Source organism: Clarias gariepinus, chromosome 24 (genome assembly GCF_024256425.1).
Source record: "Clarias gariepinus isolate MV-2021 ecotype Netherlands chromosome 24, CGAR_prim_01v2, whole genome shotgun sequence".
Classification (NCBI taxonomy): domain Eukaryota; kingdom Metazoa; phylum Chordata; class Actinopteri; order Siluriformes; family Clariidae; genus Clarias; species Clarias gariepinus.
This window is the reverse complement of record NC_071123.1, coordinates 2,421,676-2,435,245: the sequence shown is the minus strand read 5'-3', so window position 1 is coordinate 2,435,245 and position 13,570 is coordinate 2,421,676. Positions and strand designations below refer to the sequence as shown.

Here is a 13,570-nt window from a genome sequence, read left to right as displayed (position 1 = left end):
GATCATTAAATGAGTAGAACACCTGATCTCTAAAAAATTGACGGATAACTTGTCACCAATTTGCATCAAGGGTTCTGTGTGCATGGAGTTTACATGTTCTCCGTGTGCTTGGTGGGTTTCCTCCGGGTACTCTGGTTTCCTCCCACAGTCCAAAGACATGCAGATTTGTCTAACTGGCGTTTCCAAATTGCCCATAGTGTGTGAATGCACATGTGAATGTTGACCGGAGGTCCTAGCAAGGTTGTGAAAATGGGTATAATTACTGTACAATGGTCACCAGTGGCTTCCTATAGTCACCATTAAACAGAGGTTCCTAGATGGATGGATGGAATTTGAGAAAGAGACGAATCTGTCTGTCTGCCGTTTGAAGCCACTGCTGGGATCGAAACACGGAAAAATCATTGACAATACATGTAAAAGCATAAAAATATAATAAAACCACATTCTGGAACTTCTGTCAGCTTTCAGACTTCACATAAAAACCCAGTTTAAAACCAGACAAATTCTGGCTATTATAAAGCATGCTATTGGGAAAACAGAAAGTCAGTAATAGACATCAAGCCCACAGTTAGACTCCTCAGTGGCGGCGGGATCGCAGTTTCCCCCACAATGTTTGACACTTTGACAGCCATAAAAATCCATAAAATAAAAAAATTACCCAGCAGCCATGACCTCTGCTCACCTATTACTGCATACTCTACTTTTTACACCCCCACACCTGTCTGTCTATACTCTTCTATCTAAGAGCCAGTTTAAATTGACACATGAGTGAAGCATGCTTCAGAAAGTGCCACTTTGTGGACGTGAGCCATCCTCGGCGTTGACTTCCTGCCAGTTTGTGTAGCGCAGCATCAAGACGAGACCAATAAAGAAACCATAATGAGCAAATTTCTACATTTCCATGGTAATATTACACATCAGAACACTAGAATTACCGCGAATGGCCCCAAATGTGTGGAATGGACTCACATTTTGACAAACTAAACGAAGCAAAATATATTATAAAATATATTCTTCTTAATGCATCACGTACTAAAGATCCAGGAAAACATTCACACATTATTAACTTCTCCATTATTATTATTATTATTATTATTATTATTTTAACCAAAGACACTACATGTCCCGCCTTCTTGTTTTTTATTGGCTTATGTGTCAAATCAAAGGTCAACATTCACTGAGATAAATATTGCTCTCGAGACTTCATAGTAAATTTGCGTTTATGAGCTCGAAAGTCATGATTATGATGCAGTGTATTACAAAATTATTTTGGTTGAAGCAAAAAATAATAATAATAATAATCGACAATAGTGTGAGACAACTACTTTTATTGGTATGGGTTAATTTTTTTCCCTGCACCACTAACAGTAAGTAGGTTATTGTAAAATGCAAAATTAGCATTTAAGTCTTGGTGACCACCATGATGTTTTGTTTCTCAGCCAAACAGGGTTTGAAAAAAAAAAAAAATGTAAAACCAGATTTGAGCTACGTAGCAAAAGTCAACACTAAGCTAGAGCAAAATGCTAACACATGTTGTATCTATTTCCCTCCAGTTAATTAGCTCTTCCACCAATTTCATGGTATTTGTCCTGTCTACAATATATTTAAAAAATAAAAATAAAATGAATAGGGCACGGGTAGCTTAGTGGTTAAGGTTTAAGGTGTTGAACTGTTGATCTGATGTTTCCAGATTTAAACCCCAGCACCACCAAGTTAGCATTTTTTGGCCCTTGAGCAAGGCCCGTAATCAGATGTGTAATGAAATAAAACTGTAAGTTGCTCTGGATATTGGCGTCTGCCAAATACCAGAAAAAGGTAAAAATGATAACAAGTAAAGTTATTTTGAATATAGTTTAACTTATCTACAATTTATATAAAAAAAAATCGATCCAACAAAAAATAAAGATTATAAAGCGTATTTATAATTAAATTTTACTAAAAATGTAAACAAAATCTTCTATTAAAAGAGATAAGGAAAAACTATAAAAAAAAATAAATAAAATGTAAGCAGTATTTCTTGTTGTACTTTTGCTTTACTTTTGAATTTTGCTTTAAGAAAAACATTCCTTAAAAACTAGCAAACTAGAACAATTATCTGCTAGTAGAACAAGAAATATCGCTTGCTTTTTTTCTTCAATTTGTCTGTTTTCATAGATGTTGATTTGTCTAAACACAATAATTAGTTTATTATTATATATTATTTAATTATATTAAGTTTTATAAAATTACCAGCATATTTAAGCATCTATGAACATTTTCCTTTTGTTACTATGTCTTTAACGGTTTAAAAGTGTAAAAGATAAAATGATGGAAAACGAAATGACAGAAAGAGAAAACAGATTCTAATATAATATCTAAAGATGGCACACAGTGTCCCTGCTAGCAAGGGGTGTTTGTTACTCCTCTCCATTCAGGAGGTAAAAATCAATTCTGCACAGAAACCCCCTCCAATTAGCATGACATTCTGTAAAAGGTCATCCAAATTAATGAAACATGGGAGAGATTTTTGTGGGGGTTTTTTTAGGCCTAACAGGCATCGTGCTGTAGCATACTTCTTTTTTCAAACTTTCAACCACACAAGCCCCGCCCACCTGTATGTGCTACCACTGATTTGGGAACGGCTGTAGTCAGGATACATTAGAAGGGTATTACGGGTTCTGTCTGCTATATCATTTACAAGACCAAATTTTATTACTACAGTACTTCAGAATCAGGAGTCTTCAACTGATACAGTATTCATGAAGGTCGAGCCACTTGAACTGGCCCTAGAGTCACAGACTGTATAGTGACGAGATGACGACGCTGTGCAATCTGTCCAACTGGCTCTAAGCGTACTGTTTTGGCTGCTGCCTCTTCCCATTCTGGGCCAAGGTTTCCAGTTCTGTAGCTAGTTTTTAAGTTAATTCAATTCAGTTTTATTTGTATAGCGCTTTTAACAATTGGCATTGTCCCAAAGCAGCTTTACACAATCAAAGAACTATTTAAGTTTGTATGGAATTTGAATGTGTATGAATCAAAAAGGTCAGATAGTCCCTGGTGAGCAAGCCGAGGGCGACAGTGGCAAGGAAAAACTCCCTGAGATGGTAATAGGACACTAGCAGTTTACTCAGATACTGCGGTACGAGACCATTTAATGCTTTATATGTCAAAAGTAGTATTTTAAAATTAATGTGAAATTTCACAGAAAGCCAATGAAGTGAAGATAAGATAGGTGTGATGTGCTTGTATCTTCTGGTTCTAGTGAGAACTCTCGCTGCTGCATTCTGGACTAGCTGAAGCTTATTTATGCACCTAGTTGAACAACCAGACAGTAAGGCGTTACAATAGTCCAACCTAGAGGTGATAAAAGCATCAACTAGTTTTTCTGCATCGTTTAGCGACAATATATTTCTTATCTTGGAAATATTTCTGAGGTGAAAGAATGCTTTTCTGGTAATATTATCTACATGAGCTTCAAATGAAAGGCTGGAATCTATAATCACACCGAGGTCTTTTACTGTTGCACTTGATGGAACAGAAAGGCCATCTAAAGTTACAGAGTGATCTAGAATCTTACTTCTAGCTGTATGCGGTCCTATGACTAGAACTTCTGTCCTATCTAGATTAAGCAGAAGGAAGTTAATTATCATCCAATTTCTCATGTCCTGCACACATTGCTCAACTTTAGTAAGCTGGTTTATCTCATCAGGTTTCGCTGAGACATATAACTGTGTGTCGTCAGCATAACAATAAAAAACTAATACCATGCTTACGGATTATGTTGCCCAGAGGAAGCATGTAAAGGGAAAAAAAGCAATGGGCCTAAAACTGAACCCTGTGGAACACCAAACTCCACTAGAGAACATTCAGAATAATCACTATTTAAGTCTACATACTGATATTGATCGGTCAAATAGGATCTGACCTATTTAATCTCTTGCGCTACCTTTGTATCCATTTGGTTGGGATAAACCTTTAAAACAGACTCTGCTCCCGAGGCCAAGCCCATTTAAAAGTCCAGAAGTAGAATAACGCAACAAAGTATGGCCATTTTTGTTTCTGAATGTTTATCATCTACGTCATCTTAAGTTCTTTATCAAGACCTTGGTTTGGTCCAATAGAATACTTTCCTACCGTCACATCTGAATAGCTGCCATCTAGTCGATGACCCCTGCTCTAGACCATTTCACGGTTTAACAACACTCACACAGAATCCAAAAAAAAAAATCCCTTTTATCCACTCCATTAGTCATCCAGCATTCGACAGGACAGTGTACAGGTTCCGAGGCTGGCGTCTGTCCTTTCCGATGTGTACGCAGAAAAGATCAGTCCATCCGAATGAAAGCTTCCATCTCCTTTTTATCTTAACTCTGCCTTCCTCGATGTTCTTCCATTCCAGGGGTAATAAATCATGTCGGAGCTTACAGATTGGGGCCTCGTCTCAAAGCCGGGTTCAGTTAAACACTCGCATTTCCAGCGCTCACAGCGGCTACATCTAACTTGAGAGTCTTTCCTTTTCTCATCATCTTGTCCTCTGTCTCTTACTGAAAGATTTTTAAATGTAAATTTTTACTCCGAAGCCCTGTTCTGTGGTAAACGCACAACGCTAAATGTCATGCTGTCGCTGAGGTTTTTATGTTTCTCTGTTTATTTGGAAATCTCAGACTCTCGTGGTTTGGACTCTGAGACTAAAATTGAGTTCTGTTTATAATAATAATAATAATAATAATAATAATAATAATTATTATTATTATTATTATTATTATTATATTTTACTTTATTAAAAAAATATTTTTTAAGGTAAGTAGATTAAAGATTCTGTTATCAGTTTAGTTTTTTTTTTTGTAGTTTCAGTGCATGACTCTTTTACACACACTGCATAATTTAACACATTAGGTTACACTAATTGTAATTTATAATAAGAACCCTGACTTTTGGTTTATGGCTTCATTTTGATATCCTTATAACCTTCGGGATGATCCTTTTTAGGAATGCTAGCTAACAATCTTACATGAGATCAAAGGTGTAGTGGCACATGAAATAATTAATGGGGTTTCATAGTGGAATTGGGGAGCCCTGCATTTACATACAATTAAACATTTCTTATTATAAAATCTCAAATAACCTATCCCTAGAGATTTCTATAAAACCTGTATAAGTAAATAAAAGTAGATATATATAATACAATATAAATAGATTTGTTGGCTGTTATTTTAAAACAAGAAGGAAAAACTGAAATAGAAACAGAGCTGCCAGTTAAATTAACTGCAAGAAACCTTTTTTAAAGTCATGCTGAGTAAGTTTATATTTGATCTGTAATGATTTCATAATAAAAAAAAGGATTAGATAAATACAGTAAGGCTGTATTCAACATATTTTAAGTAAGATATTATTTTTCTGCAATGTGGAAAAGTGTGAAAAGTTACAGTCAATATTTTTGCAATATTAAATTCAATTCCATTTTATTTGTATAGCGCTTTTAACAAATGACAATTTCGCAAAGCAGCTTTACACAATCAAAAGAATTGTTTAAGTTTGTATAAAATGTGAATGTGTATGAATCACAATGATAAGATCGTCCCTTATGAGCATGTCAAGGACGAGGCAACAGTGGCAAGGAAAAACTCCCTGAGATGGCCATAGGAAGAAACCTTGAGAGGAACCAGACTTAACAGGGAACTCATTTGAAATTTGATATTCAGTAAAATCATTATACATCAATGGCTCTAGTCTGTATATACAGTAGTACAGTACTCTGTACATTACAGTATATAATGTACAGTATATACTGCATACAAACAGGTCGGAAGCTCTTGTGTGACGCATTGATTTAGATTCTCAGGAATCTTCAGTAGGCAGGTAAAAAAAAAATAAAAAATACCACTGACTTGGTCACAGACCGGGCCACGCTGAACGTGCGAAAAAGAATTTAAGAACCAATGCCTTTATTTTCTTCTTGAAATCCCTGATTCCTAATGTTTGCATTGCAAAGGAGATCTGTGATTCATTTATATGGTAGATGTTATGCCACTGTTGTCTCCATCTCTGACACCAGTTGCATTTTTGATGAAACCCCGAAATTGAGGCAAGGCTGTGATGCTGTACTAGAGATGCATCGATTGCAGCAATTTTCTTAGGCTGAAAATTTCCAGCCGAGTCTAATTTTGATTGATTATGATTTCCTTAACAGGGTAAACAAAAATTTTGTTAGATATATTTATATTTTAAGTGGAAGAATCAACTTTATGGTCATAAATCAAACATGATCTATTCAACGCTTTACATTTTATTTACAATTCACAAACACGCAAAGTTAAATCACTTTGTTGAATCACAGAAATCTATCTAAATCTATCTCAAAATATAAAAGTTTCATGTTTCATGGTACAAACAAAGACAACCAACCAGGCAGGATGAAGGCTCTCACACGTGACTCCAGTCTGCTTCTCGCACAGGCGGGATAAAAGACTCTACTTGCCCACTTCTGCACACTCAAGGCACTTATGATTGGCTGGTGTCGCTATGATTGATGTAAGACTGCAAGTATTAGCTCGTGCGCCCTCCCTCCCCCTGAGAGAATGGCCAATTAGCTCCACAGACAGAATTCTGATGACTGGGCGAAGGCTTCTCTTTTGTGCCACTCAGTAGCCAGCGTGTGTAAATTTGACAGTCAGAAAATGAGATATATCTAAGATGCATTGGACGGTCACCTGTCATGCCCGCTCAAACCCAAGGCTTCCTTTCAGGAGCTGATCCATCGGGGCATCTTTAAATTAGGGTTTATGCAGCATATTGTTTTAAAACGCACTGGTTAAAACGCACTTCACATGCGATCGCATTCATGTGATGTGAATTGTCTTTTGAATAAGAACGGGCTCCGCTCGTGCCTTACAAACTTAAATAAACCATAAGGAAATAATCTCATTCAAATAGATTCACTTGGCAACCTTTCGCGAAGAGGAGCTGGTAATCCTGACTGGCGTGTCAGCCCAGGTGACCCGCTTCCACCCATCAGCTACTGAAACCTCTAATCCTTATTCTGGCAGATAACATTTTCCACAGATATGAGACATATTTCATCACTTGGGTCCCTTGTGTTCGTTTGCCTCTGAGGCGGAGGCTTACCGCAGCCAGGTTTCATGATGCACGGGGACCCTCAGGCCGGTGGAAAGTCTGGGTAAATGAGCCACCAGCGTTAACCTATACGCCGACATCCATCTCTGGAACTGGGAGAGCGGAGCAGGCTCGGTGCTCGGCCAAATGGGAGGACAGAGAGCGGTGACTCAAATCCAGGCAGCTGTCCTTAATGAGAGAAAGCAAGTGATTTGTGGGCCGCCATGCCAGCCTCTTCTCTCTGCTCGGCCAGCACTTTACACACAGCCAGAGAGGCATTTAACACAAGAGCCTCATTCTGTTGCAGCCAGTGTCTGTTTGCCTATTAAACTAACTTTAATCGGATGAATTGCCACTCTGTAAATTTGCACTTTAGTTAGCACCCTAGGATAGGACTTCATGGCCTAAAAGGTAGACATCTTGTCCTTTTCCAATTTGTTATAATAATAATAATAATACATGCGCTCTTTCACAGGTGATAATACATTTCAGAGAAAAACATCACATGCCCAGGAAGCCAAATCCAAGTAAACAAGTCGACTATAAGACTACAGATGATATACAGTATTAGACCACAACTAAATAAAGTAACATAATAATATATGGATACTATTAGGAAAAATCTAAGGGAAGAAATGTATAGTATACAGTATGCATATGACGACTGCGAGACACACACAACATGGGCTCTGTTTGAAAACTCACTTCTCTTACTGCATATACTGTACATTGGTTTTAATACCACATTGAAAAGTTCATTTTATTTTTATATTTTGCAATAATGTATGGAAAAATAATAATACAGCCCGAGGGTTTGTTCATGTTGTGGCACGGCCCTTGAACCAAGTCCTCACAAGAGATTCAATTATCAGGATTACCAAAGGCTGCATCTCATTACTTCTACATACGTCCCTGAACATTAAAATAAACTTTTTTCCGTGCTGTTAATAATCCAACTGAGCTCGCGCACTAAAAAACGTTTGATAACTGACCGGTTGATTTCAAATTAATTTCGGATAAACAACAGAAATTATAAATAAGCTTTTACTAATTACACAATAGTGGCACGGCGGCGTAGTAGTTAGCACTGTGGTTCTCCACGCACTGGGTGGGTTTCCTCCCACAGTCCAAAGACATGCAGGTTATGCTAATTGGCGTTCCCGAATTGCCCGTAATGTGTGAATGCACACAGGAATGTGAACATGGTTGTAAAATGGTAGTAAATACAGTGCTCACCATTGGCCTCCACTGTCCCTAGATGAAGGTTGCTAGATGGATGGATGGATGTAAATTGCCTGTATTTTGGGATTAAGTGTCCCGAGTCTCCTGGAAAAGCCCCCAGGCCTCCATCGACTAATTACCGAATAAACAGGATATCGAATAAGTAAGTGATTCCTGATCAGTCCCAATTATAAGAGTCTGATCTCAGGATATTCAAATTCGCTTGTGATGGTCTTAGCATCCAAAACTCTGATTGTTGGTTAATTCCACTATTTAAGACTCTGTAACTCTAGGTTAGTCCTTTAAGGCTCTGTTTTTGGCTAGTCTTAATCTACAAGACTCTAAGGGGATTTTGAACATTCTGGAATTAGATAGCGAATCCATATAGTAAAATAAATTTTTTTAGGGAGCTCGGCAGTAATTTCGCCACAGTCCTTTGCAGTTTACTGCGGCTTGCGAGAAATCATGGCTGAAAAAAAAAATTGTTTGACCGTGCTCAAGTCCTCATGCTCGTGCATTTGAAATTTCGTAACTGAAAAAAGAAAAAAAACAACAACCTGGAGCAGTTTGTAAGTTATTTGAAGGTGGATTGTACAGGTTTGTAGGTGGTTCATAGACTTTGTAGGTGGATTGTGTGTTTAGAATGGATTATAGAGTTTTAAAAAATATGCCAAATTTCTTGCATAGTGTTGAGAAGAATATCTTCTAGCTATCACCATTACAGCACTAAAAAAAAAAAAGAAAAACTCTCATACAGTATACCGGAGTGGAATAAATTAGTTAAACTGGCCAAATTCAACCCTGCACACTAAACTGATAAACAGTGGAAACAGTTTGTGACGGTTTTGTAAAAATTTGATTATGAATGTATCTTGCAAAATTTGTACATAGGCAATGCAAAGCCAAATTGTAGATGATTTAGGGTATGTCGGGATGGGACAGGATGGGACGGGATGGGACGGGATGGGATGGGGTGGGGGAGGCAGTCCTTTAAGGCTTGCACTTGGTTAAAATGTTAAAATGAGTCTCCTGGTTAATCCCAAACATTAAGCTTTTGCTTCTTGATAAGGCTTAATCCTAAAAGACTCTGCTACATACAGTAGTTAGTCCCAGAATCAAATAACTAATCCCGCTCTTTTTGGATAAAACTATTAGCCAGCCCAGTCTTTATTCTCCTGGCTCTTAGTCCCAATTTTTCAGACTGAGTTTTTTTGTAATTCTTAGTCTTTAAGGCTCTTATTCCTGATCAGTTTGTAAACCTCTAGTTCTTTGTTAGTCCCAGTCACCAATGATTATACTCTGAATTTGTCCTAATCTAAACTGATTCTTGATTAGTCAGATTACTAACTGAATTTTATGGCTGCAATTCTCTTCTTATTACTTGTATATACGGTTTAGACTCTGTAACACTCTGCTATGTTTAGTTCTGCATAAAGCACTGCGTCTTGTTTTATTTCAAATGCTTTGGGTTGTTTTTTAAGTTCTGATTTGTGGCTTGCCTAGATCTTTAGTTTCCTTGAGTTTAGGATCTCAACCGAAAGGGATCAGCCTGTCTGTGCATCCCAAGATTTATGGCTCTGGTTCTTTAGTTAGTACTAGACTCTTGGTTCTTCCCGGCTATGTTCACATTACCAGGATGTAAGTGACTTAAATCCGGGGATTTTTGTTTGCCCTAATGTAACAGATCAGTTTTTTTTTTTTTTTTGTATGGCTGTCTGGATTTACACGTGATATTAGAGCTTAGACTGGATATATATCTGATAACGATATGATAGCTTTTGTTATTCTGTGTACATGTAGGGTTTTTTCCCTCTTTTGGACCTCTCAAATACAACCAACCGACTAACAGCTTGCTGTACGCCAGAGCAAAATCCCAAGCATGTTTTTTTAAAAATGCAGTCATTGTTTGAAATGAATGTGATTCCACAAATATGAGGTCTCTTACTCCAGGTTGCGTGAGCAAACACGTATCAAGGTGCGCATACTGTACGTGCCATTTCATAGGACAGACGCATCCACATTAGATAAGGGTCACGTGTAATTATTAATGTGAACCATCAAGCCATGCAAATCTAATGTAACCAAAAATCGGAATTGAACAATGTGGCTCGTAATGAGACCGTAGCCCCAGTCTCTAATTATTTGACTCTTGGTTAGTTCCAATCTCTAGGGATCAGACTCTTATTTTGTTCTGATTTTTATGGTTCTGCTTTTCAGTTAGGAGGAATTTTCCAGGCTCTGACTCCGAGTTATCTCCTCTGTCGAAGAATCTGCCTCTTGGCTAATCCTAGTCTTTAAGGCTCAGGCTTTCGGCGGGTGTCTGTCTTTATATGTCTGATTGCTGGTTAGTCCCAGTATCTATTTCATTCTTGTTCTGTATCATGAAAGAAAGTCTTGAACTGAGAGAAGCAGGGTACGAGAGGTTAGCCGTGATTTCCAGTGCCTTTCCTTTATCCTTGATGAATATAGGTGTGTAACAGGTCCATTCAGGCACTAAGCGATTTTCCCCACACAATGCACAATGCTATGTAATTTCCTACTAGAAGATAATGATGCAGATCTAAATGAAACAGAAGAATGGATGTGAGGACTGTTATGGTTGTAAGTTTAGTTTTTTTTTTTTTTTTTACTTTCAAGATGCCATACTTGGGGCATAGTGTTCATACAGTGACAAAATGAATCCATTACATGTATTCTTCCCCTCCGGACTGGTATAGAGAACGGCTGGTGCTTACCCAGCTGCACCAGTGCTCTAAATCAATACCAGTGCAGGGTTTTTTTTCTTTTTTCCTCAATACTAAACTCCCATGTGGATTCTACACTTCCATCCTGACATATGGTCTTACATATATATATATATATATATATATATATATATACCTAAAATAAATTACAGTTGTTTCCACAACTGTCTTTTCGAAATCTGACATAAAATGAAATAAAATAAAAACACCCCAGGCCTCAGGAGGACGCCTCGAACCACACAACCACAAAGCATGGTACAGTATCAATCTCAGATGTACTGACTTGAGACCTGACTTTTTCTCCCACCCAAACCTTGCAATATAATGTCAGTCAGCATGAATAAATTTGAGGCTTGTAATGTGAGAATGACATTAACAAGTTTTGGGCCATTTGGATAATTGCACAAGCTCAGGTAGCTGATTAATGGGAAAGGTTTGTGTTGGACTGTACTGCAAAAGCTTCTCAAAGTAAAAATGCAACATTGAACTGCTTGAGTTCTGATTGCTTCGGCGGTCCACCTATAGCGATGAGAAGGATATTATTAATTAATGACAAACTAACCGAGAGCATATAAATATATTATCCTACTGCCTTGAAATGGCAATCACATACAGTAGAGGATGTTTTTGTAAAAGTCAAGTTAAATTTTGAATAACAAGTTAAACTTTTTAAAAACATTAATTTCCCCTATATACTGTACAGAGACTTGGGACGCACAGTGACACACAGAATACCTAATATTATTAGTAGTTATAAATAGATAATTAATAATAGCATTAATTATCATGCATTAGTCAGATTTTTTTAATTCAAAGAAAAGTGGGATTGTCTGAAATGAAGACGGTGTGAACCTGGATTAATATGCACACGTTCATCTTTTTTTTATCATCATCATCATTATCATCATCATCGTCTATACCACTTTATCCTGTATACAGGGTTGAGGGGGGCCTGGAGCCTATCCCAGGAGACTTTGGGAAAGCCAGTTAGCCTAACCTGCATGTCTTTGGATTGTGGGAGGAAACGGAACTACCCAGAGGAAACCCACTAAATCCAGAGAATAACGCTGGAGGTTTTTATTTATTTATTTATTTATTTATTTAATTTGAAAGCCTAATTTGTTAATCTGCTCCTTATTACTCGACCTCCTCAGTCATGTGTCCTGGATGTAATGATAGTTTGGAATCCTAATCCGTAAAGCTAAGGTATAACTGATGGAGATATGAAAGTGTAATTAGTTTGTTAGAATTTTTTTTTTTTTTTTTTTAATTATGGTACATAATTGAAAAAAAGGGGGGGGGCTACAGTGGACAGTAAAAACATAGATAGATAGATAGATAGATAGATAGATAGATAGATAGATAGATATAGATTTGCATGAACTGGAAGATCAGCAGAAACAGATAGCAATAACGCTTTCATTCATTCACACACACACACACACACACACATTTCTCTTTATCCCTTAATGAACTCTCTGCTTTGTTTCTCCCGCGTCTCTCGGTAACACACACACACACACACACACACACACACCGTGTGTCTCAGTAAACAGGACCAGAAACGTGAACAAACTCCTCCAGCGCATCAGAAAGAGAGAGAGAGAAAGAGAGTGAGAGCGCGCGCGCATCAAACCGCGGAATACTGTACGGCGATAGCACGCGATCAGCCTCACCGAGAGTGAAGTAGGGCAGCGCGGTGTTCTCCAGATCGTCCAGCACCGACACGGCTCCCGGCACGTCGCTCCGCACGAACAGCAGGAGCCGCGAGTCCGCCGCCGCGCCCGCGCTCCCGGACCCCACGCTCAGCTCGCTCTCGCGCAGCACGGGCAGCGTGGACACCGTCACCGTTTTGACCTCGCACGCGCCCGCCGCCCCTGCCGGCGCCGCAGCCGCGTCCTTCTCCCCGCCGGGCTTCGGTCCTCCCGCCGCGGCTCCGCTTCCCCTGACCGTCCCGGGGAGGAACTCCTCCAGCGAGAGGAAGAGCACGAGACTGAGGGAGAGGAGGACGAGCCGTGCCGCGCTCCGCGCCATTCCCCCGGTCCCCGTGTGTCTCTGTGTGTGTGTGTGTGTGTGTGTGTTTGAGCGAAGCGCGCGGAGGCTGCGCGCTCGTTTATAAAGCGTTGGCGTGTGGGCGCGCGGGGGCGCGCGACTCCCGGCCGGGAATAGGAACGGCGGGGCGCAGGTGAGCGCGGGGCTCGCGCGGGGCGTAACCAATCCCAACCGGGACAGTGTAAAAAAAAAATAATAATAATAATAACAACAACAACAACAACAATAATAATAATAATAAGCAGAAATTCAATATACATTGTTAGATTGATTGATTGATTGATTGTTTATTGTTGGTTGGTTGTTTGATTAATTGGTTGATTGATCATCTGCTTGTATGTTTGTTGATTAACTGTCTCTCAAAGACCCTTTTAACTGATGAATTTAAACCACAGAGATTAATTGATAGGTAATCGATGGATACATGAATAACGCAGTAAGTAAACAATTAAACTAATCCA

General features: G+C 38.7%; 1 protein-coding gene across 1 annotated transcript in view; it reads right to left on the bottom strand.

Annotated features, from left to right (window-relative positions):
* Window positions 1-13,125, bottom strand: part of LOC128511888 (astrotactin-2-like) — a 434,725-nt gene extending 421,600 nt beyond the window's left edge. Inside the window, exon 1 of the mRNA XM_053484912.1 lies at window positions 12,734-13,125. Within this exon, the coding sequence (XP_053340887.1) occupies window positions 12,734-13,091 (358 nt within the window). The 5' untranslated portion in view covers window positions 13,092-13,125. The remainder of the gene's footprint in view (window positions 1-12,733) is intronic.
* Between the last annotated feature and the right edge of the window lie 445 nt (window positions 13,126-13,570).